The sequence below is a fragment of the Aulonocara stuartgranti genome (assembly GCF_965226115.1).
Source record: "Aulonocara stuartgranti genome assembly, chromosome: 23".
NCBI classification, from domain to species: domain Eukaryota; kingdom Metazoa; phylum Chordata; class Actinopteri; order Cichliformes; family Cichlidae; genus Aulonocara; species Aulonocara stuartgranti.
Genome location: NC_138958.1, coordinates 9,421,267 through 9,446,069, shown reverse-complemented (window position 1 = coordinate 9,446,069; position 24,803 = coordinate 9,421,267). Strand labels below are relative to the sequence as shown.

The window sequence follows — 24,803 nt, the reverse complement described above, 5'->3', positions numbered from 1 at the left end:
CCTGACATTAAGATAACTGCATCTCTTTCTCTCTCTCTCTCACACACACACACACACACACACACACACACACACACACACACACACACACACACACACACACATATAAGCTGAAGCAAAGAGAACAGACAGATGTGATGTGGACATGATCACTGGAGAGCACACATGAGAATATTGGGAATAAGATTAGTGACAAGAGCCAGGAGAGTCTTAGACAAAGAAAACAGAATGGGGTTGATCAAATATGATAAAAGCTTTCATAATTTGAGGTTTTGAAGTTTGCTATATTGCTGCAAGGTCATATACAGCCTAATCTAGTGATAACACCCTGTCACACTTCTAATACGTTTAAAGCATGACAGATGTCCATGGTCTTTCTCCGGCCTTGGAGAAACGAGCCACCTAATCAGTGTGGCAAGCCTTCTGCAGTGGGTCATAAAATGCAAATATATGCCGTTCATAATACTGCCCTCATTCATCTCAGAGAATAGTACCAATCATAGATGGAGGACCGTTTTTGATTGATTCTGAAGAAACAGTGGCTACAAGGAGGTATGACCAGTCTTGAGAAACCCCTGCTTGGATACAAGATAAGCTTATCAAGGCATCTGTTATCACGCTGTATGTCAGTTTGTTTGTGAGTTTGTGATCTAACATGGATGTAACATCGTTACCAACACTTCTAACTGGGTGTTTGTGTTTGTCTGTGTCCACGCATGTGTGTGTGACTAAGATAACTGTTTGCAGAAGCTTTATCAGTCAGCAAACACAAAGAGCTATTCGGTGCACAGAGAGTCACAACAAAGGGACAATTTAGCGCAACAAAGAAACCTCCATCCTGGAGGCCATGCCGGGTGCAAATTGGAACGAAAGCCCTCCCATGTGCTGGTATTATAAATTTAGGATAGGATGCTAAATTGGAAGCATAGGTACAACAAGACAGTGTGCTCAGTTTCTCTGGTAAACAAGACAAATGTCAAAATAAAGCATCAGTTTGCCATAATTTTATTTTTTCCCTGTTTACACACAGTGATATCCAGCTGTACATGTGCTTATAATACTTACTCATATTTAGAGATATCAGCTGACACATTGCTTGCAAAGGTCCTGAAGGGTGTAACACAACAACAGGTGAAAAGGTCCAGTTTGGTGACTAGAACTCGCTGAAGTGGTAGTTTGGATTGACGCAGCATCTGTTGCAAAGTGAATGCTTTACTGCTCTGTTGTGGCAATTTACTGGTCGATCCACGTTCCTGGCCTCACTTATGACCATGAGCTGTGAGTTGGGACCTAATGAATGATATTGCAAATAGAAGCAGATGAAAGAAGTCTCTTCCAAGGTGTATTAAGACTTTCCCCCAGAGAGAGGGTTTATTTTACTTGGGAACACAGTGCTATTCCCTAAGAAGTGATGGATGGATATTTATGACAACCGCCTGTGCTAGTACGCCAATCAATACAAGTGATCTTACCCCTTTAAGCCTTAGATTAGCTCCAGAAACCAAAGATGCATTTTGTAACAGGCTGTAAACATATCATTTTCTGAATTAAAGTTGGGAATTTTAAAATAGTAGTCTGTGGAGAAGTGTAGCAGCTATATGAGGAACTGGAATTTGCTTCCAAGTTAGCTTCATTTTTCAGCCTTTTATTTTTCCATTTTAGAAGATCATTAAAATGTGCAAAAGGTTTTAAAGGATGAAAGAAGAGACTGATTCAGTTATATAGGAACATGTTATGGGACTATCATATAGGATTTTCTATAATCTGAGGCAGATTATCCAATGGATATTCTTGGCACAAACTCAGGGGCTCACACACAGTTGAGGTTCTTCCTCCTTTCATAATGAATAATTCTTTATTGTTATTAAAACAGTTTTTATTTTTTTATTTTTTTTATCATAAAGTAATTAAGTAATTGGTCTCTGTTAGTCTCTCCCAAACTCAGCTGGGTATCAAAATAAATGAACAGAATAGAGGCTGGGTTAGCAAATAAAAGAGGAAACAAAAAAGAGGACAGGGTGGGGACTCTGATCTGTCATTTTTATGGAAATTACCAACTGACAGTTGTTTTGTTCAAAATCAGAAAGAAAAGATTGCAGTTCAAATTAAAGTTGTTATGGAAATGTTCAGCAAGACATCAAGCATGTTAATTCAGAGGCTCACAATTATGGTGGTCTACTCTATTATGAAAAAGCTTGGGAAGCTGATTTATTATTTAATACAGCTCTAAGTTCATGATATGGATATGCATGTAATGCAGTTCTTCTCAACAGATAACATTAAACTATCATTTTGGCCTCTGAAAGCACACTTGAAGGAAGTGGAAGGTTGACCAGTGTTTTTTTGAAATGCTTTTTTTGTTTGTGGATTTTTGTTGGTGGTGTTTATGGTGTGTCCTGCACCTCAGGGCCACTACGCCTTACACTTTAAAACCTCATCCCTTTCTACAGTCAGTGCACATATTGCCCTAAACCAAGCTACTGAGTATAATGCTAAGTTTTAGAAAGTTGTTCCAATGAAAACTGCCCGTGGCAAGGTCTTTCATTTAGCAAGATTAAAGAGGGACTGACTCTAGAAAGGTAAACAGTTGTTTACTTTTTTGCATTAAGTTAAATGCTGTAAGTAGGAGAAACTATATTATGCCAATCTTTTTATATTTTAGTAATTAAACAAATATTATATATCTTAAAAACTGCAACCCCCCCCCCCCCCAAAAAAAAAATCATCTTTTTTGTCATTCAGATTGATCTGAATTTAATATTAGCATTTATGTATTTACAGATCAGACATGAACACATTTTGAACCTCCAGGTACTCACTGAAAAACAAAGGGTTGTTGGTGCTTCTGTCTAAGGAAACAGTTGCAGCCCTGAAAGAATAGTTGCGTGGCATGCAAAAGGCATACATCCTGTATGCTGGGATGGGATTATAAAACCTGAATCACACACACTCGTGACTCTCAGAATACAATGTCATCAGCGCTGATGAATGCATCCGTGAGATAGAATGAGCTGATCAGTGGCATCGGCCCAACCCTTCAAAACATACAGACTGAGAGAGAGTGAGAGCCCTGAGTCAAACAGGCTAATCAAGCACACAAAAGGAAATGCAGATTACCTGTTGCTATGACGACTGCAGCTGCAGTGTGACTGCCATCCTCTCTGACAGAGACCTAAATAGATCAAGCTTTATAAACATGGTGAAATTTGAGATTGCTTAGTGGGCCAGGTGCTTTCTCAAAACCTGCTTTGAATGAGCGTAGCTACTTTATTTTAGCCACATGATGCACCCTCATGATCCAATGACATATGCTTGCTTGTATCATTATACTTGTACTTGTTGGCTCGATGTTTCAACATACTCAGACAGTTCGATCTGAAAGTGAATGCAAATATGGAGAACTGTGTACAGTATTTGGACAGATGTGTCAAATTTTGTGTGTGTTGGGCCAGGTGAGAGTCACAGAAAAGACCCCCACCCCCTTCCCTCCTCTCTCTAACACCAACCCTGCCTCCACCCCATCTACCAGGGTAACCCCCACCGTGTCACCCCCCCCCCCAACTCATCATCATCATCATCATCATCATCATCAGGCGCAAGCAGCTGGCAGCCTGCCCCATTTAACTCCCTGCTGCACTACTGGGCTTGGCTAATCACTGGTGCTCAGCTCCAACTGTGGCCACCACACCTGCCCCCTCACTGGTGGGATTGTCCCATCTGGGACCTTATCATAGGGAATTTCCGGGGGGGCTTCTTCTCTCTGCTGCTTTATGCCCAAAAGACATAGGTGCAGTGAGTAGGGGGAGGAAAAATAAGACATCAGTGATAGGGGTCAAGTGCTTTCAGTGATCACTTTCAGTCTTACTTTAAGTTCAGATTGACTGTAAAGACAGAGATTCACTCTCCAGTATACACACATACCAGTGACTGTAATAGTTAAATATATATAACGCTTTATTCAAAAATATTTATCAAGTTCTTGATAAAATTATGGAATTGGCAGCACCGTTTTCAAGCAATACGCTATGTGTCATGTGAGCTATCATCATTAGCAGGGACCAGATGGTAGGTCCATCATGCACATTGCTTTGCTACTCTGGTATTTGTCTACCTCGTTAAAAATCGCCTTCAAACAGTGATGCCGCGATGATTTATTCAGTTTCACTCTTTAAAAAAAGTGAAATTCTTCATCCATATTTGTGCTAACATAGAAAATGCAGTGGAGTAACACACTGAAAGTGGGCTTTCTGTCGAGATAAAAACTGATTTTTTTTCCCATTTGTATACCTCCAATTCCCAACGGATGCTTGTTTTGTATTTTAAAATGAATTAAAGGCATCTACCACTCAGCTGCTGAGGGAAGAGACCATCTAAAACATTCTGTTGTTTCTGCCTTGTGTCCTAAAACACAGTCAGTTGGTGGCATACCCGGGATGCGCTCTCTCACTCGCTCCAAAAAGAAAAAGATTACCTAGTAGCCACATAGAGCTGCTGCTGGTGGGAAATCATATGTTGGGGTTACTTGTCAGCTTTGAGTTCAGTGCAGGCGAAGAAGATTCATCTCCCCTGACACGCGCTGACATAGAAAACTATATTTAGCTTGTCGGCGTACATGCGTAAAGTGACGCTGGCGCAGACGCACGCACGATGGTTGTGGACTGAATACTGATAGGCACGGGCGGATGAAAACTGTACAACGTGTACCCTGGAAATGCTTGAGCTTTTTTCAAAGCACTATTGGGGAGACATGCAGAATAGAGAGGCCAAAGTGGTGTTAACATCCAGTTCAATAAGAGTGCGTAATGTATCCTGGCTGGGCGTTTGAATTAGGCTTCTGAATGTCACTTTAGTTGAAATAAAATATTTCAAATTAACACCATGTATTGTGAAATATAAATACGAAAGGGTTATTGGCTCTTGAATAGTTGACGATGAATATGAATATGATAACTGACTAGTAGTTTGCAATGGTTGCTATAGGGTCACTTCGCTACATGGCCATACAAATTAGTCATGCGGCAGTATTAGTCATAAAATTATTGGTCATAATTAGGGCCACAGTCAGCCTACAGTGGCCTTTTTTACTGAGGGTTTTAGGCCTACTGCACTTTATGAATAATGAAAAAGTGACGTAAACAATGCGGTCCTCTTTGCAGCTCGGGCTCGAGGCGGGCGCACAGGCGTGATGCGGTCGTGACGTCGATTGAGTCGGGGATCTTTAATCCTCTGCCGCAGCAGCACAGCCGGTAACCAGAGGAGGGGGCAGAACGGTCGGACAGGAATGGACCGTACAGGCTAGGCTAGTGTACAAGGCCTAAAAAGCTCGGTCTTTAGTCAGATGATAATATCACCGAGTGAAACAGAGATTAGGCATCGAGCGAGCTGACTATTTGCACAGGCCAGACCCCCTCCTCTCAGCACTGTAGTCTGCAGCCTTTTCACACACACTCTTTGAATAGACCTCATTTAGGAACGCTGGTTAAATATATTCTCGTCGGCATTTCTTGCCTTATTTAAACGTCGAATTTAGTATTTTACATCGGCGGACGGATACTACGCCTCGTCCTACCGGTTTTCCTCCCTCTTTTCGCCTTTCAGCAGCGTCGCCTCGTCCCTGCTGTTTCTGTCAGTTGCTGCGCATCAGTAAAACATGCAGGATGACCCTGTGGGGGTGACAACCACACAGTTACCCCCGTCAACCACGGAAACGGACCGCAGCAGCAGCCCGGTCAGCAAACCCGGAAAGCAGCCGAACCAAACCGACAGGCACAACGACGGCCAGCTGAGCTCGTTCACGCCGGATTATAACCACGTAGAGCAGAAGATAGCTTTCCCTGATCATTTCTGCCCGACGCAGTCTATCTGTGACCTTCAGCACAGCAGAAAAATACATCAGCAGTTAGGTCAGCACACTGAGTTCAGCCCCACAGAGCCGACCCCACCCCAGGGACGTTTCAGTCACCTGCCGCAGAGGCAGCCCTTCTCCAAGACCAAACTCAGCGCCGCTGACCCCCGCGGCTCTCCAGTGGAAGAGGCTGAAGCTGATGCCGCGTCGCCATTGCCCACTTCCGTAAACCTAAACAAGATCCAAATGGACTCCCCTATCGCCCACCATATAAATAACGGCAATGGCAGCAGCAGCAGCACCGGCAACATGTTGTCCGGAGGTCTCGGCGCCGCGTTCCCGAACCTCCCCACCCAGGAGTTGCAGAGCGCCAGTGCGGGTTCGTCTTCACCTTCCCTCCCTGGGTTCGGCACCCCTTGGTCCGTTCAGACCAGCTCCTCTCCCCCGCCCGCACCCAACTCCATCAACCCCATCCACGCGAACGCCATTAACCATATGCCCAACGCGGACTCTGACAACAGCTTCTACCCAGGTATCCCCTCCTCCATCAACCCGGCCTTCTTCCAGAGTTTTTCTCCGGTGTCAGCTAATCCGTGCGCCGGGATTAACGTGCAGGGCTTCAGCGGTCCTTTCTCACCCCAGATAAACGTCCCTCAGCAGCCGCAAAGTCGCAGGTCCCCCGTTAGTCCCCAGATGCATCCCCAGCAGGGCGCCTTCCTGCAGCAGAGGAACAACTACAACCAACATCAGGTGAGCTGCTGGGGAGCATGGCCGGGTCTCCTATTCCCATTAATGTAACTATCATAAGCGAATATAGATATTAAGACTCTCCAAATCTGTAGCCAATCCATTAGGTCTATAGTTTTGTGAAAGCTGACTCTGGCACGTCCTTGGGTTGGGGATATTTTGTCACAATGTAGTTATAAAGCCTTTATAGATTAATGTGTGTATGTGAATTCATGTATAATCTTTACCTTGAATAATAAACTATTTTTATCTTGATGCATAATGACAAATGCATAATGCATTATGCAAGGGCTCAAGTCTACTCTTTAGGCAAAGAGAGGGAGGGGTGAACAGGGTTACAAGGGAGCATCACTGAATCTAGCTGTTGTTCTCTCCTGGAAGCTGGCTGTGGGATGTGGTCACATGGCACAGGGCCATCCCTGCCTTGTGGTGCACTCAGTGGGAATACAAAGGTTTGCAGGGTTTGTTGTCGTAAATGGGTGCTTATATTTGGGTGAAATGAAAAGCGTCCAGTATCTTGGTGGTGTGATGGTTGTCGGTTGCAATGCCCTGAGGAAATGCAGCAACAGCAGAAGCTCACATGAGCAGTCCAGTCATGCAGCAGTTGGGGGTTTGTAGCCTTCAGCTTCAGGTTTCTCCGTAATGCAATTTGCACATTGGGTGTGTGCATGGAAGTATGTATGTGACTGGGTGTGCCTGTAGTGCATGTGTGGTGTTCCTGTTTCACTAACCTTTAGCCCTTTGCTCTGAGTCCTATGTAAATATATTTTCATGAAACCAACACAGACAACCGCATAAAGGTGATCCCCACCATTACGTGCAAGTTCAATTTTAAAGTGAAAAACATAAGAAAATGCTGCATCTTTTCTATTTTGTTAGTTACTAAATGCATATTTTGTGAATCGTGTTTTTTGTATGTGAGGTTTGGTACATTCATTTCTAACAGGACTCTAAAACAGCCTCTTTTCATGTAAATGTCCTTCTAGAAGCAAGTCTTGGTACTCGGCAGCCATCTTGAAATGTCTCTGGGTGCTTATTGGATCTTTTTTGTTTGTTTGTTTGTTTGTTTTTTGGAAGCTTCATCTAAACTAACTTTAATTTCAGTGGCAACCAGGACATGGATTTCCCAACAGTAGCTTTAAAAAGAGCGTTCTTTCAACTTTGCTCATAGATTTTTCCATTTCCCTTTCTCAGAGTGCTGAGTCTCTCTCTTATGATTCTGCTTAAAAGCACTTCTGTTATCCTTTTTTTTTTTTTTTTTTTTTTTTTTTAGATTATTAACTCTGTTCCTCAAATACAGCACTATTAGAACATGGACGTTGCCAGTGAGTCCAAAGGTTTTCAGTTTACATTAAGCATTGAGTGCAGAAGAAACAGAAAGTTGTTTCTCCTCTGTGTATGATTCACATGTGAGATTAAGCACAATGCAATCCAATGCATGATGCTTAAGAGGGGACCCAAGGTCCAGGTGGAGAGAGACTGTGTGTAAGTTACAGAGGTGGTGTTGCAGCGCACAGGATACTTAGTATTAGTCTTAAAGCCCTAAATCTTCTTATCCAGCCACCCGTTACAGGAGCAGATCAAGCTGTGGCTGTGAAAGGAAAGAAAGGCAAGATAGGATGAAATGGATGTTGTAAATACAAAAAATATTTGTGTATTACAGACATGATAAAGCTCTGTTCTCTTTAACTCCATATTATCTTTATGTTTGCACAGCCCATGGTGAAACCATCTCCCTGGGGTAGTCACCAAGGCAATGGCTGGGGCTCCGGGGGGATGTCCTGGGGCCGGGACCACCGCAGAGGGAGCGGCATGGGTGTACCTGGCTCAGTCAGTCACGTCTCACCCCTGAAGAAGCCCTTCTCAAGCAATGTCATCGCTCCTCCCAAGTTCCCACGCTCTGGCGGATCACTGGGGCCTAAGTCCTGGATAGAGGAGAACATGTTTCGCACAGACAGCAACAGCAACACCTTGTTGCCCCTGCAGGTATGTTTTGTAGGATCATTGGTTTGGTGTGTGTGGGGGGTAACAGAAGGGTTTTTGTTTGACAGTGTGAGAATCAGTGGGTTTAAAGGTGGGAAAGAGCTGGCGACAGAGGTTAAATCAATCACACGAATTAGATGTTAGACAAATTAAATGATGAAGGTCTCTGAAGGGATAGTTTTACTTAACTTTACTTGATGAGGTATAAACTAAAAGGGGATAATAATTCTTTCTATCAACAGGAGAAACATAAGCAAGAGTTTTTAGATCTGAGGATCTCGGCTGGGCTGCTTTATTTTCAGGAAGTTAACGCCTTTTGCCACTAAAACTGCTCCTTTGCCAAACTTTAAAAGGTCATATTCCAAGTTGTGGTCTACCTAATGAAAGTATCAGAAATACAGTTGTTTACTTGCATAAAATATTCAGGTTTTTGCTATTATTCAGAAAGACAAGTGTCTATACTATGGTCTTTATATGGCTAATGAAAAGTTACAATTTCACTGGTACTTGCAATGAAACTAATGAAAGTTAAGTTTTCTAGGTAACAAACTCACTCCTTCTTTTCTTTAAATACCTTCTTAAATAGACTTGTTGTGTAATACAAAAGGCCTCTCGAAGAGCAAATGATATTTAAAAGTAGATGTGTTTCTCCCAATGACCAAAAATGTGGGATTTTCTTTTGGGTAGGCATCTGTAGCCTGGCTTGGCAGAACTGACAGTAAACAAGAACGAGGTCGTGTGGAGCAAATGACATCAAAAGAGTAAATGCACATTCCAAATGTTCTCTATACATGTCTAAACAACATATTACCACATCCATTCCCATATCTTCATCAGAAAATTGACACTACAATATGCTGCCTATGTGTCTAATTTCTGAATATTGTCACGTTTCTAACATTAATGATATATTTTTTTGTGTACTTAAATGAACTGAGGGACTCTATGATCATCAGTGCATCTACTTTCCCCTTTTAATGCTTCAGGGTCCAGATGGTCATCGTTTAGTCATATTTGAATCACATCGTTCTAATTTTCCTGCCAAAAACAAAATTCCCATTTGTTCACAAAATTGGATTAATCTTCGTCTCTTTCGTGTCGCTGATACAGTGTTTTTCCAGGCTCAGAATGGGCCTCTGTGGGATGAGTGACTTACCTAATTTAACAAAATTTTCCTTTTTCTCACTATTTCTTAAACAAGAACGTCTGTTGTGTGTGTTAGTAAATGAAATCCCAATTCACAAAACTGATTTAGGAAGATTATTTTATTACAGTTACCTCCTGTGTAGGAAAAATGTTTTTACCAGAACTAAAAACATGAACTGATTTATAACCCCTGAAGACATTTATGTAGTGCCTTGTGCTCGGTTTATTTGTGTATAATTATCTTTAATTAATGCATTGAACCACACACAGAGTCATCCATTTAACTTTTACACGTTGCACTCAGAATGTATCACTTTTGTACAACACATAGCTTATAGCACATGCTTCAGAACCAAGGCTTGCAGCACAATTCAAGTGATGCCCCATATGTCACTTTATATTTTTCTTAAAATTGGACCCAGACACTTGTGATCGTCATAGTAACACACCTCCCGTGCACACACTGAATTAAACCTTGCCTGGAGTTTCAAGTTAGCAATCAAACTTACACAGAATGCAGAAAAAAGCAAAGTAACCTGATGTGGAAGATTGCGAAGCCTAGATCTTTGCCAAGTGTAAAGAGACGTCTGCGTGTGCCGTGAGACTGGTTGCTATTTTCAAAGAACATAATTTGCATTGTGATTTGATGTTTCGATTCTCGTGCCTGCAAAGAAATGGAGTCATAGTCAGGAAAGCCTTCAGAAAATCTCCCCCTGGGATACAGGCACTTTGAACAGTGTTTTACTTGTTTTGAATTGATATTACTGAGTTCTTAGGAACATTTATGAGGCAGTATTGTTCCCTGAAACTCCATGTTTAATATCATTCTTTGTCATAGTTTATCATTTCCAGTGCGACTTGCATTGAAAGAGCTCGGTGTTGCTGTTGAATTCTTCTATAAAATCATTCAGTTATAGGCTTCATGTAAGAGACATTTTAATGTTAAAAACTGCACAGCTTGGACACTCAAAGTGCATCAATTGATTAAAAGTTTAAATGTGCCTTTAAGGACCTCAACACACAATTAATATAAAATCAAATCCACAAAACCTTTCAGATTATGAGCGACTTTGCCTGAATCAATTCTAAGATTAATGCGGGTATGGCCGTGACTCATTCAGACCGATCTAATGATATCACCTTATTAATGGTGTCACCAAATGGTACGACTGTTGCTATGAGCTCAAATTATTAGTATTATCAGTGCCAAGAAGTGCAGCGCTTCCTATTCCAGGAAACAGACGCGACTGCATGGATTGTTAATTTCCATAAACAGTGTCACTACTGGAATTTTTCAGATTCCAAGTCTTTTCCTTCCTTCCTCTCTGTTTAATGTTTGGCAGTCAGTGACAGACTGTATCTCTGCTGTGTCATGTTTTTAACATAACACAGAGGTAAACTGGGGACAAAAGGAACAGCACCTCTGCCTTCAGTTAGCCTTTAGTGGGGCTAGTCACTTGTTGTTTCTCTAAGAAAGGCTGCAAGTTTCCTGCAATTAACTGATGTGATCACCCTAAAATACTATGACGCTAAAGAAAAAAGATCATCCAGCAACGTCAGGTTTCCCATTGCTCATTGTCACCCATTACATCAGTCTTCTTGTTAACACAGAACCCTCCAGAATCCTTGGCCTGTCATGAAAATTACTCAAACTAAATGATCAACAGTAAACAGGTTGCTGTTTAGCACTTCAAAGAAAAAACACGTGCACTATTGATGTGATGATAGAAATATCACCAAGATATCTTCAAGCCTGGAATATTTACATGAAAAAATCTGTGAAGGAAAGGGATATTAAAAAAATTAAGCCAATTTAAATTAACTAGTGGTCCGCTGGCAAGCAAAAGGTCCTGGTTCAATTCCAGCTGGAGACACAAATCCCCTGAAAATCCCCACATCCAGCCTGAAATTTGGCCACCCATCCCCTTTGGCAAGGAAGCAGGCAAAAGTCGCTGTCCTTCGTCTCTAAAGTTGGCAGGTTTATGACACATAAAGACCAGTGTGAACCTGTTAATCATTCTCATAATGCAGCAGTGAAAGGGTTTGGTCAAAAAGTTCCAAAACTATTAAAAAGCAAAAAACACTCACTTTAAAGTTGGCCCCCTTCAGGATTGTCTCACTGTGAAGCTCTGCAGCGCTCAAGCACTCCTGCTTCATTTGGACCACTCCCCAGACTTGAAACAGAGCGCTAAAGTGAACCTCGATCTCAAACTAATCTGCGTTTTTACATCTACCTGAACGTTTTCACATGACAGTGCACTCTAGTACAATGCAGGGAAACCGTTTCTGGTTACACCAGCACAGTTGTCACTTATCATCAGCCGTCCTTGTGAAATTTGACTTCCTGTGATTTTGTCCCCTTACCTGAAATGAAGTTCAAGTTGAAGCTTGACCAACACAAATGCAAGAAGTTGCATGCTATTGCATTTTAATTGTAAATTTTTTGATAGCATTTTGTATTTTGCGCCGTTACCGTGTGATCATTTTCTGAATTACTGTTGCTTACACAGAAGCGACATGCTGCTATTAACTATCATAGAGTTGGGACATTAGCCTGTCATTGTGCTGTGTGTTATAAGGTGGACTTGGCACTCTGGCTAGAATAATAAGATGATCAACTTCACTGTTCTGCTGACAAACTCCCAACCTCCATCTCAGCTCTATTGTGAAATGCCGCTCCTGGTTTTAGTTTCCATTTTCTCTCTTTGTCTGCATCTTGGAAGCAGTCCAGAGAGCTTGGGGAATCCGTTGTGTAGGCTGCCTGTAAACTTACCTTTAGACTCCTGAAGTGAATAAATACGGAAAAAATGTTAATCCGAGCGTGAGGCGCATGTTAAGCCAAATACCCTGTGCTTCAAAGGTTTTATTATTCATAAGCCAAATCCCGAAGGTGTGTGAGAAACGTGAGGATTTATTCGTGCACCGTGACGTTTGTTTGTTTTGTCAAACTCTGGATGATTAAAAAAAGAAACGTCACCTGTATTTTTTCAGGATCGCACCAGGATGTACGACAGTCTGAACATGCACTCCCTGGAGAGCTCTCTGATTGACATCATGCGAGCTGAGCAGGATCCGATGAAAGGTAAGCTGGCCTTTCCCTTTCAGTCTCAGTTCGTGGGGTCAGAGGGAGGCGATCGTGTTCGCGGAGGCAACCCGACATCGTGCAGGGAAGTGACAGGCCCATTGCTCCCAGAGCTGTGCTGTTTTTCCACACACCAGCTTATTTTCTCCCTGCTGAGAGCTTAATACTTGTGCCACCAGCTGCACATTTACATGACCTTCCAGCTCTGATCCTGTTCCTACTTAACCTGAACAGCACACTGATCTGACTCAGAGCTGGAGGTCAGGAAAAAGAGAAACCATGGCATTTTTCTTTACTAATATCAGAAAACATCTGTAACTGTCAAACATGTGTATTTTACACCTTAAAAATATATTAACGGATCTGTGTAACTGCTGAATTATTCCTCACTTCTTGGCAGGACCAAGCAGAGAATTTATCGTAGATCGACACTGTCCTGGCCTCCTGTGCTCAACTGCTGGACATCAGAGGAGCAGTGTCAAATAACAGCTCCTACTGACGGCTGCTCGTAGCTCTTTTACAGCCTGACAAGCCAAAAACACTCTCACTTTAAAATATTACAAAGAAGAAAAACTCATCACTGGTTAAAAGACAAACAGTTGAGGTTTGCAAACACGTATAAAATTTCCTGTGTGGATTTTCTCATTTGCAGTTGGCTAAGATTATTACTCAACCTGCGCCCTCCTTTCTTGGGCGAGTTTCTTGTTTTTCCTGCCGGAGCAGATGGAGAGGACACGGGCCAGTGTGCACAGCAAAGCGTGGGGGGTTGGGGGGGTCTACTCTAATTTTAGATGTGATCACACTTTCACACGCTGCATATGACAGCTAAGAGAGGTGAGATGGAAGGGGGGGTTGCAGGGGTCCGCTCTGCCATTTATAGCACTGACATGGTTAACACAACACAGCATTCTGGATAACGGCTCCAAATGTAGCTTCTCATAAGGCAACACATTTTTAATATATTTGTATCTTATTAGTGACTTAATTTATCTGACATTTCACAATGAATGCTGTGATCTAGAATTTGGTATTTGTGATTTTTGATTCATTAGTACGATTGAGAAACCACTGTAAAACTAAATATGATGGGAAATTGGGTTACTATAACAAGTGTTTTTTTTCCTCAATCGTTTCCAAAGCAGAATGTTAAAAAAAAAAGGGGAGAAATTGTCTTGTTCAGCTCAGAACTTGCTAGGTCTTTGCATTAAAATGTTTTTTTGTTTTTTTTTTTTAAATGGACGTTGTTATCGCCTTAAATAAAACAAGTAATTCCACTGTAGTTTGGTCGGAAAGCTGAAACAGTATGTGGTCATTTATGGGGGAAAAAAACATTTGCTCCTGTTTGTGCTCAACTTAGACATGTGAAAAGACAGTTGTTTTTTCTGTTTATGTGTGTGCGTGCATTTTTGTGTGGTTATTCCCATGTACATGCATTGGCTTTGCCCTGTCTTCTCCATCTGCTCTATGTCTCATTCCTATTTGTGTGTGTGTTTTCTGCGTGTGTGTGTCTGTTTCTCACATCAGGCCGTGTGGGATGCCCTAACCCCGGGGCTGACGGCCTACTCATGCTCAATGGTAATTATCTCCTAGCACCATCCTCCTGTGTCTGCAGCTCTCATGATGCTCCCACCATTACTCTTTAGCCTCATTAGACGCACTCACTGTGGTGCAATAAGGCCACGCAGTGTCACCTCTGCTGCATCTGCTGCAGAGTATCTGACAGTACCCGTTAAATGGGTTCAGTTTTTTTAACCAGCTGTTCAACTGTTTTGTTGGCATTAAAGTGGCTATGTGGTATAACTGAAAATTTACTGTGCTCGTTTTGTGTAGTACTTGAATGACAAAGGTTGTTCCAGGTTGCCTCCAATTAAATTTTCTTGTGTTAATTAGAATAATTGTTGCCCTGAATAGTCCCTGTGTTTTTGTTTTTTTAGCTTCACATTTGGAGACACATCCAGTTGTCAAAAAAATAAAACCGTGTTTTGTAACAGTATTAGCGAGACATAAATCGGGGTCAGACAACATTTGGGAGTAATTATGAGTGTTTTTAATAAGTTCTGGTTGCCATTTCCTCCTGAGACTCAATAATCAGAAAATAATTTTTGTCCCCTTTTCAACGCCATCTATGCTGCTGTGTGTAATTAGATTTCTTGTCCCTGCCAGAGCATATTTAGGGCTTTGGCCTTTAAACAGTTTTCCTTTTTCTGGTTTTTGATCGCATTTAAAACCTTTTTGTGCAAAATAACAACATTTGTGTAAATGTCATTTATAGGCTTCTGGGCTTTCTGTGTATTGCTTTCATCAAGTATATGACAGATGCAGCCCCTCAGGCTTCCTTGCCACAGCATTTAGGAAGTTTGGAAAAAATAATAATTTTTGTTTTGGGTTTCAGGAGGATTTAAGTCCTTTTTTAAAAGTATCTCAGTTTAGCTCATTAGTCGGTGACTTGAATAAAAGCTGGTTGGGTTGGATCAGCAGATTAAAGTCTACAGTTACAAATGCCCTCTGAGAAATGTTTCATAGCTGAAACTTGCACTCTTGTACTTTTCTACATGCAGCCAGGAGCTATGGGAGGCGTCGAGGTAAATTCAGCTTTCTCTAGCGTGTCTCTTTACTTGTGGCTTTTTCCTTGTGGCATGTGTTATTGCTTAAATAGATACCAAACTGAGGCCTTAAGTCTGGACTTAGACTTCACTGTTTTCTGCTTTTAAATTTGGGAACACAGAATTTTGCTCATCAAATTTCTGATTGACTATTAAAAAAATATACAAAGAAAAATGTGTTGTTTCAGTATCCAGACATACATTAAGTTTAGGGTTTCATGTTTGGTGGTGTTTATAGCCTCTGCTCTATGGAAACCCAAAGTATAAATAAAATAGGTTAGCATGTAGCACTTTGTATAGATTTTTGACTGTGTGCTTAAAATAAGGTCTGTGTTTTACACAAACTTTAGATATTTTCACGTTTTGTTCCCCACTTGTGAATTTTGAAACTGTATCTCAAGTTTTGGTAGCAAACAAAGGAGGTTAGTGATAGTCAGGCTGAAGTCATGCTGCTAGGGTGCAGCTTATTTATACCTCAAAATATGTGTTTTTACTTCTGCCAAATGTATCCACACTTAAAAAAAACTGTGAAAATGGATTGAATATGTGAAGATTATCTTGAAATCACTCGGCACCTATAACGAGGAGCCGCGCAAACCTTTAAAGAGAACCTTTATTTCCCACAGAGCTTATTTTCTGCAGAAGTCCAAAACCCTGTAGAAACATCCCATTGGTTTCTAAAAATAATAAATTATTAAAATATACTAATCTTCTAAAATATTATTATATCATTCATGTTCATAATAACAGTGATTTTATTCCAAAACCCCGACACCACCTGTTTGTTTGAGAAGTTCTGTTATGGACCTCCGAGCTCAGTATTTTAACCATCTACATCTTGGTGTTTCTGAACCAGATGTGCTCGACTGTGAAATGGCAAGCTAACAGGGTAACGACTTGTCAATGATAAATTATTATCCTGAATAATCAATATGTAATTTACAATAAGGTCTTGATATTTTCTTCAGTATGACCTTAAACTAGCAGCTGAGCCCATAAATCCTGCAGGAAAGTGTTCTACTGAGACCACAAATAAAGGGAAGTGAGGGTTGTTGTTTTTTTTGTTTGTTGTTTTTTGATTTTGCAACCACGAGTCGCCCCCTGGTGGCTCATAAAAAGAATCCTCTTTTAAGCCACTTCTGTGATGGCTTCACTTTTTTGGCTTGTAAGCTGCGTCTGTCCTTATGCTCTGACAGAAGCAGCTGCTAGTTGAATCAGATTAATTTGATTGCTTTCCTTTGCTGGCTAAAGACTTTGGTCCAATAATTCACATTTTATCTAATATAATGCAAAGAATGTGATAAAGAAATCCCCTCATTTCATTTATATTTGCTATATAATGAATAACTTAATTCATTATTTATTCTTTTAAAATAACTTGTGTCGTCTGGTATATATTTGAACACTTTGGGACTCCATAGTGCTTAGCCATTATGTTAACAGCTTCGCTCCACTCGGCCTGCCTTTCCACACACGCTTTATCTGCCACGCTGCTCTGGGTGGAGCACACATGATTGCGTGTCCCAGTCTCGGATCTGTAAAAAAACAAATTGTACATAATCCTCACTTTAAGCTGGTGCTTGGCCTCACATCCACTCAGCAATAAAGTGCAATAAAAGCAGAAACATTATTTTATAGAAAGCCTCTCATCTCAGTACGTCCCTGTCATAGCAGAGATGTAACATTGCCTCAAGGAGAGGAAATGTGACTGGGATTGGAAACATGTTCGTGAGGGTTTCTGCTTGTGAATGTTTAATAGCATGCTTGACATTTGCTGTAGCCTTGCCTGCCTTTTTTTGTCCACCAGGCCGCTCCTCTCTCTTCCCTATTGATGACAATCTCCTTGATGATGGCCATGGCAACCAGGGTGTCCCAGGAGTCCTTGGCTCTCCCAACTGTTACCCTCACCAAAACGGGGAACGCATCGAGCGCTTCTCTCGTAAGGTGTTTGTGGGAGGTTTGCCTCCTGACATAGACGAAGGTGAGTAAAGAAATGATTTCATGATTGTGTTGTACTGCCAGTCCTTTAAAAAAAAAAAATTCTATGATTTATCTCCCTACTCACGTGTCACATGTCAAATTCCCTTAGATGAAATAACCTCAAGCTTCCGCCGCTTTGGTCACCTTGTGGTGGACTGGCCACACAAAGCAGAGAGTAAATCCTACTTTCCGCCTAAAGGTATTAGCAAAAGCATCAAGCTCACCTATTTATGGCTGGTTACCAGTATTTACATTGAGCCTGCACGGTATTATGATATGATGCAAATAAGTGAATGTCATTTGAATAGTGACAAACCAAGGTGAGCACCTTTGTTATACCCTCTCTTGTTCTTATATGCATGTACACTGAAGCTTTTTATATACGTTTCCTAGGCTATGCATTCCTGCTGTTCCAGGAAGAGAGCTCGGTGCAGGCTCTGATTGAAGCCTGTATGGAGGAGGATGGGAAGCTTTACCTGTGTGTCTCCAGCCCCACCATCAAGGACAAACCTGTGAGTTTTTCAAAAATTGCTTTTAAATCTTTAAACACTTAAATAATAATAATTTAAAAGATGGGTGTAGCTTTTGTGTCTGAATAGTGATGCCAACATGGAAGTACCTTAAAATGACTTCATTGTGTCTAACAGCCAGAGCGAGGGACTGATTTGATTGCAGGCACATGTGGTTAAAGCAGCAGAAAATATAGCAATATCCATCTTTAAATATACTCTGTGGCACAGCAGTACCAGCTCGCTGTGAAAAGAAGCTACATGGGCACAATTTTCCTATAGGGGGGAAAGGTGATCTAATCTTGTTAGACTTTGACACCAGGTGCAAATTCGTCCTTGGAACCTGAGCGACAGCGATTTTGTGATGGATGGATCTCAGCCTCTTGATCCCCGCAAGACCATCTTTGTGGGCGGCGTCCCTCGTCCTCTGAGAGCAAGTAAATATAGCCAACTTGTTTCTCTACGACTAGTATTGCATCTCAATAGAGATGAATTCAAGCTATGCGTGCAATGATAACTTGGACTAAAAATAAGCTTCTGATAGCTTCTCTTCTGTTCTCAAATCCACATCTTGTATCTGTTTTTTCACATATTTAAATTCATCTTTTTGTCCTCTGTTCATTTTTTTACTAGTCGAGTTGGCCATGATTATGGATCGCCTCTATGGTGGAGTGTGCTACGCAGGAATTGATACAGATCCAGAGCTCAAATACCCAAAGGGTGCAGGACGAGTGGCTTTCTCAAACCAACAGAGTTACATCGCTGCCATCAGCGCGAGATTCGTCCAGCTGCAGCATGCTGACATTGATAAGAGGGTATGACCACCCTCCTTTCATTAATATTTCCCCCGTCTTCGACTTTTTAGTGTATATCAGGGTTTCAGAATTTTTTTTGTAATTAAATGTAACACTTTTTGAAACCTCAAGAAAAGCAGCACACTATCAAAGGAATGTGGTCATTTGGTTTATAGAAACCTCTGTGCTCAGTGTAGTGGTCAGTGAAGCACTTTGTTTCACTGTTCAGTGTTGCTGGTATTTTGCATCTGTCAATGGCAAACAGTTTTTTCTGCTACTGGCTCTTGTTTCTTCTCATTTATTGGATTGGATGATTAAAAACTAAAGAAATAAAACATGTTGGCAATTTAAAAATGTGCTAATTTAACAAACAGAGGCCCCTGTAGCATGTGGAAACACCAACCCATTCTACAATCAGCAATCATTCACTCAAATAAATGAAACCAATCGAACTTCAGTAGATTAAGGTGTTTGGCATTGGCAGAGAAGATTTAGCAAGTTTTTCATGGGCACAACCCACATTCTCAACGCTGCTGCCCCACCCTCAAATGTATGTTACTTAGAAATGTAGCACCGTTTAGGAGAAATAAACAGGTTTTCCCACTTGTTACAATGTAGACATAATCAGCCAAACTTCTCTAGCTTTAATGTTGCACATTTGTGGGTTGTGACATTGTATGCAAGAACATAAGATAACATACTAATTCCATAAAGGAACAAAAGATGGTAGGAATCTACAGTATGATACATATTTCACTAAATATTTTATTTATAAGCAGAATCTCAAAATTTTACTAACGATCACAAATAAAAGGCTTCGAGATATTTTATTACCGTAAATTAAACTTTTCAGACTTTAGGAATCAGTAGGATTCATGGTATATGACATAGTTGTCATGGTGATGTGTAATTTATGCCATTCGCGCGTGCAAGTGTGTGTGTATTTGCATCTTTTTGTGTGTTATCAGCATCCCTACAGAGAAGAAGGGGCTTGTTGTTATGATAAGCAAACGCTTGTTAGGGCTGGTTAAATAAGGTTTTCTCTCTGCCTGTGCTTCGTTAAGCTTGTTTCCTTCGTTACAGCTGACATTATGTCTCGTTAATGTGCAGGTGGAGGTGAAGCCCTACGTCCTGGATGATCAGCTCTGTGATGAGTGCCAGGGTGCTCGTTGTGGAGGGAAATTTGCTCCTTTTTTCTGTGCTAACGTCACCTGTCTTCAGTACTACTGCGAGTTCTGCTGGGCTAACATCCACTCCCGTGCCGGACGGGAGTTTCACAAGCCTCTGGTTAAAGAAGGCGCCGACCGCCCTCGCCAGATTCACTTCCGCTGGAATTAGAGATTGCGACCCCCAATTTCATGGTAACACAGTTAGGGGAAAGGGAAATAGGGAAATTAAACACTGGCTAACAGGAAAAAGAGCATCGCTCAGCCTCTCCTGCTTCCTAAGCTATCAGTATAATCAAGTACATAACACTATACAGTATATACTATATATCTATATATCTTTTGTAGCAGCCAAACACCACAAGCCTCAGTTTTTCACCAAAACCCCCCGCACATCTCAGGCTCTGACAACTCTACAACTCTTTTGTGGTACTTTCATCTTTTCTAAGAGGAGATTTAAAAAACAAAAAAAGAGATTGATTTTTGTAGCTTTTTTTATTATCATTATTTTTGTATGTGAGATTTAACGTAGATACGGGAATGTTTTTGCATGGGGGCAGCTTGTCTGTCTGTCTGCTGCTAGCCACCCCACGGTGCGTTCAGTGCACACTTGTTTCTGGGAAAACCTCGATTCTATAATGTTGACGCCTGCCCCGGGTCATTAACCAAAGGTAGAAAAAAATATAGGAAGCTTAAAATTGACACATTTTCTGCCACAAAGCAAACCGTTGTTTGTTTGTTTTTAACTTTGCCATGGGCTCTTTCTTCTTGTTAGAGAGTTTATTGAAATGTAAAAAAAAGAAGACACTAGGGTTATTTTTGCGCTCATACTGACCCGTAGAGTGATACCTCAAAATACAAAATCTGCTTTTCTGCAACTGTATTCAACATTTATACTGACCGAGCTATTTCAGAAGCTTTGCTGCTATATATACATATATATGAATAGATGTGTAGGTATTATATTTAATGCCATTTATAAACCTGAATCATGTAAAACGAAATGCAGTATGCACTCGAACACTTCTGGCCCCCATTGCCATAGAAAGATTTAAGAGTGCATATAATGACAATAGGCTTAGCTACACAAATAGCATGCTGGATATATGTCAGGAAAAAACAAACCACTGAAATAATAAATGCAGACAAGACGTAACAATTCTATAATGAGTAGCATGATCATCAAGTACAAATGCCTAAGAGGGGAAAAAAAATCAGACTAAGATAAATGAGTTAAAAAAACATATTTAAACTTGCATGCTTTGATGTTTCTCTGTTGTTTGATCTGTTTACATACTAACAATACAAAAAGTGATATTGGTTCTACTGTAGACTTAGTGGATGCCATCACGTTGTCACGTGGTGGCTTGTATAGCAAAAAAAAAACAACAAAAAAATGCCATTGAGAAGCAGAGTGGTGTTCAGTGGTTTGTGTTTGTGTGTCGTCCATGTGCTGTGTGACTGTTGTTAGTGTAGACTGAGGCTCTAGTTTAGCTATCAACAGATTTCGTAGAGAAGAATGACTCCACCTTCACTCTTCCTATCCATATCTTTGTGTGGTTCCAAAGGCTAATCTGGTGTAGCTTCACCAGCAGACCAGACGCAAATGAAAGACTTTGTCAGTTTGGCGTGCTCCGTGTTATTGAGCATTGTTCAAACACACTAAACTGCTTATTTTGTAATGTAACAGTCAGGCTTCCATGCTGTGTGGCTGCAGCTCCATAAATCCAAGGAAACACTGACGCAGTTACCGGAAGATGAAGCATCTCCACATCTCCTCACCACACTTGTCCACGATGAAGACAGTGACGCGTGGTCTTCGCTAAAGATGATCTTTTTCTTTTTATTGTTTGTTTAATTTCCTCCTCGACCCTTGAAAAACTCTTTAGGGACAATCTTTTTTGTGAGGACGGTCGCCCAGCCGTCTGTTTGGTACTGTACAAGTGTGTCGCTCTCGTGTTGTCGTGGTTTTAGTGTCTCATGCCCCTGTGTGTGTGCTCCTCGGTATCAGTGTTCAGGCGTCAACTGTGTACTGTTACAAAACCTTAATGGAACTGAGACTAGTTGAGTTGTGTAATTGAAATTGTTTGTGTGAACAATTTACTCATCACTGGCCCTTCAATATGTTGTTTTTTTTTTGTTTTTTTTTAATATATAATATACATTATGCACTACTTTTCTGTATCCCTGCTCGTTTTCCGTCTCCTTCACCCCTTGTGTTTAGAAGCGAATTATGAAAGTTTTCACCTATTTATAGGTAGAATTTATCATATTTTTTCCCCATAATGACTTATTTAAAGTGTAGCGTGGAGCAGTGGTCTTAAGTTAGCTATGTTTTGTGTGAGTAGAGCAAAAAGCAAATGTTTTCTAATATATTCTAAAATGGTCCGGGTGTTACGAGGAGCGGGAGTCGGAAAGGCGTCGCGGCCTGCAACCTGATGGGAGGTGAAAGCTAAAGACTGGGCTCCCGCTCTGGCCCCTCTTCCTCCTCGTGGCTTTGGTTCTCATGGCGTCTGATAATGTTTGAATATCGTCACCTGTAACACTTGACTCGTGCTGTTTTTGTGAGCTTCTATTTTCTATGTTAAACACTGTTACTTGGTTCTGTATGTGTCCTTGCTTTTGTAAAAATCATATTTATTTCACTATTTTTGTAGACGAAAAAATGAGTTGATTTTGATTGTATTTTTCTATTTAAATAGGACTGATATTTCGATTTTATTTACCCCTAATTATGTCCAAAAGTTTTGGTTGACAAAGAATCACATCATTAGTAACATCAAAGTTTTTGATATACAGCTGATTCTTATTTTGATACACATGACACGTTTGATTTAATGGAAGGAAACATGAAGGTTTTATTATATTCTGGGAAGACACTTGAGATTCTCCCCTGTTGCATCGAGGCCCCAGCTGCCTGTCCTCGTAGATGCTCTGAAACTTGAATATAACACATTTTGAAAGGCTGACTAACCTCGAATCTGTGTTGTGATGTGCAATACTGTTTCTAATGTTTGTATAAAAGTAAGAACTACAGTGTAAACCTTTTTAATGCAGATTTATTTTTTTCATTGCATATTTTGCAAATTTCTGATCCACAGTGTCATTTTTTACTGTCAGAAAAAGATACCCCGTTTTTTCATTGCAAGTATTTTTAAATCCAGATATCTTTGTACTGATGTAAATGATTGTAGTTATTTTGGATAGTGTTTTGCTAACAAAAGGAGAGACTTTTTCATGCATATTTCTATTTCTTTTCATCTTGTTTTTTCCCACATTTTCTTTTATTTGATAGTAGCAGGTTCTTGGAATAATTTTTCATATTTAAATGTCATTGGTATTATTTTGTATTTTTATGTGAAAAACACTATATATAATTTAAAGATGCTAATTGCTAAAATATTATTTTGAGTTTAATTATTTTTAAAGCTAAATATTTGTAATTTTATTGTTAAAGTGACTAATTTCTAAATCAGAGTTTGTGTGTATAGCTTCACAAAAGTCGTTTATGAGATGTTTGGATTGTAATTATTACTGAATGGTTCTTTGATATGCAAAATGAATATCATGTTTATTTTTATTTTTGTTTTTGTATTTAAATGGGGTGTTGATTACAATCTCTTTTTCTTTCTTTCACTTCCTGAATAAAGACCCATTCTGTTTGGACATGAGTTTGCTGGATATCTGGCTCTTGCAGACACTTTTTATACTTTAACTCGTTCAAACACATAATGACATGTAGTATCCAGTGTGTTATTGCAAGTGAAAAGACTATAGTTAGAGATTAAAGGTTAAAAAGCGATCATATCCAATAACTATTAGCTATTTTAGCTTGTCGTGCTAGCAGATTAGCATTTGCTAATTAGCGAAAACACTGACTATACTGAAGTTGGAATTTATCACCAAAGTGTCGCCTCTTTGTTAACTTCAGGTTGAAAGTCGTATTTTTTAGCATTTTTGTGTTTTGGGGGTTTTTTTGGGGGGGGGAGTTGGCTGAGAGGGTGGAATGCTAAGTCATTATTGAATGTTTAGCTTTGCTAGCATGGTATATCTATTGACAATGAGGCCTGCTAATTCATATTAATAAATATTTCACTCACTAAATCTGGAGCAAAGACATCTTAGAAAGGGTCTAAGTACAGTTACAGACAAAGCAAATGAACAGTTATATCTTCTGTTCATCAAAGGAGATGAAGGTACAACACATAGTATTAGGGTTGCCAACTCCCTGAAAAATAAATAAGGGACACCTCGTGGCCAGGGCCGGGCGACCCAATTGTCTTCACCCTTCCCAGTGTGGTGAATTTTCTAGCTCTTTTTTTGTGTGTGAAATTATTTTTTTAACCATTTGACTTGAATTTGATTTAAGTAGATGTGTATTCTTTGTGATATGAACACATGTGAAACAAATGATCATTTAGCCATTTATTTTTAGCTCAAAATGACAACATTAACACGATAAAACAGGTCTCCTTCTTAAACAGAAGCCTGTCATGCTTAACTTTTGAGAATATAAGTAAATCTTTCTTTAAAAGAACTCTGTCCTGCTTAACTTAAAATAATAGAAAACAATAGAAAGAAAAACATTCTTGTAACAGTGCACATTTAGTGCATTTAGTACAATTGGCTTCAGTTGAGGTATTATTTCAGCTTTTCTAATGCTAATCAACTGCTCCTGTTTGTAAACCCACTTGCTCCCATGATTACGCATCTTAACTCATCATCATTATTCATCTATGTATTACTTTTATGTATTAGTCATCTATTTGTTGTAATCATCTATTCTTGCAGTTGTTTATTACACAAAATAAATTATATTATCACACTTCTGGCCACATAGTGCTGATATTCACTGCACATGCCCATATTAACTTTTTCCAGCCAGGTGTTTTCCTTTTCCCATTCTTCCCTTTCTCTGAGGGGAACAAACATTGCTGCTCTAATGCTG

At 40.3% G+C, this 24,803-nt stretch overlaps 1 protein-coding gene across 3 annotated transcripts; it reads left to right on the top strand.

The window, feature by feature from the left end:
• Positions 1-5,203: 5,203 nt before the first annotated feature.
• On the top strand, positions 5,204-23,521 carry cpeb2 (cytoplasmic polyadenylation element binding protein 2). Of its 3 annotated transcripts, XM_082525193.1 has the most exons (11): positions 5,204-6,595; positions 8,309-8,578; positions 12,713-12,803; positions 14,328-14,378; positions 15,362-15,385; positions 17,214-17,387; positions 17,496-17,585; positions 17,780-17,898; positions 18,218-18,332; positions 18,529-18,710; positions 19,800-23,521. In XM_082525193.1, the coding sequence occupies exons 1-11, from the start codon at positions 5,651-5,653 to the stop codon at positions 20,025-20,027; spliced, it is 2,289 nt and encodes a 762-aa protein (XP_082381319.1). In that variant the 5' UTR covers positions 5,204-5,650; the 3' UTR covers positions 20,028-23,521. The 3 variants fall into 3 exon arrangements, with proteins under 3 accessions (XP_082381319.1, XP_082381320.1, XP_082381321.1); XM_082525194.1 differs by lacking the exon at positions 15,362-15,385; XM_082525195.1 differs by lacking the exons at positions 14,328-14,378; positions 15,362-15,385.
• Positions 23,522-24,803: the final 1,282 nt, after the last annotated feature.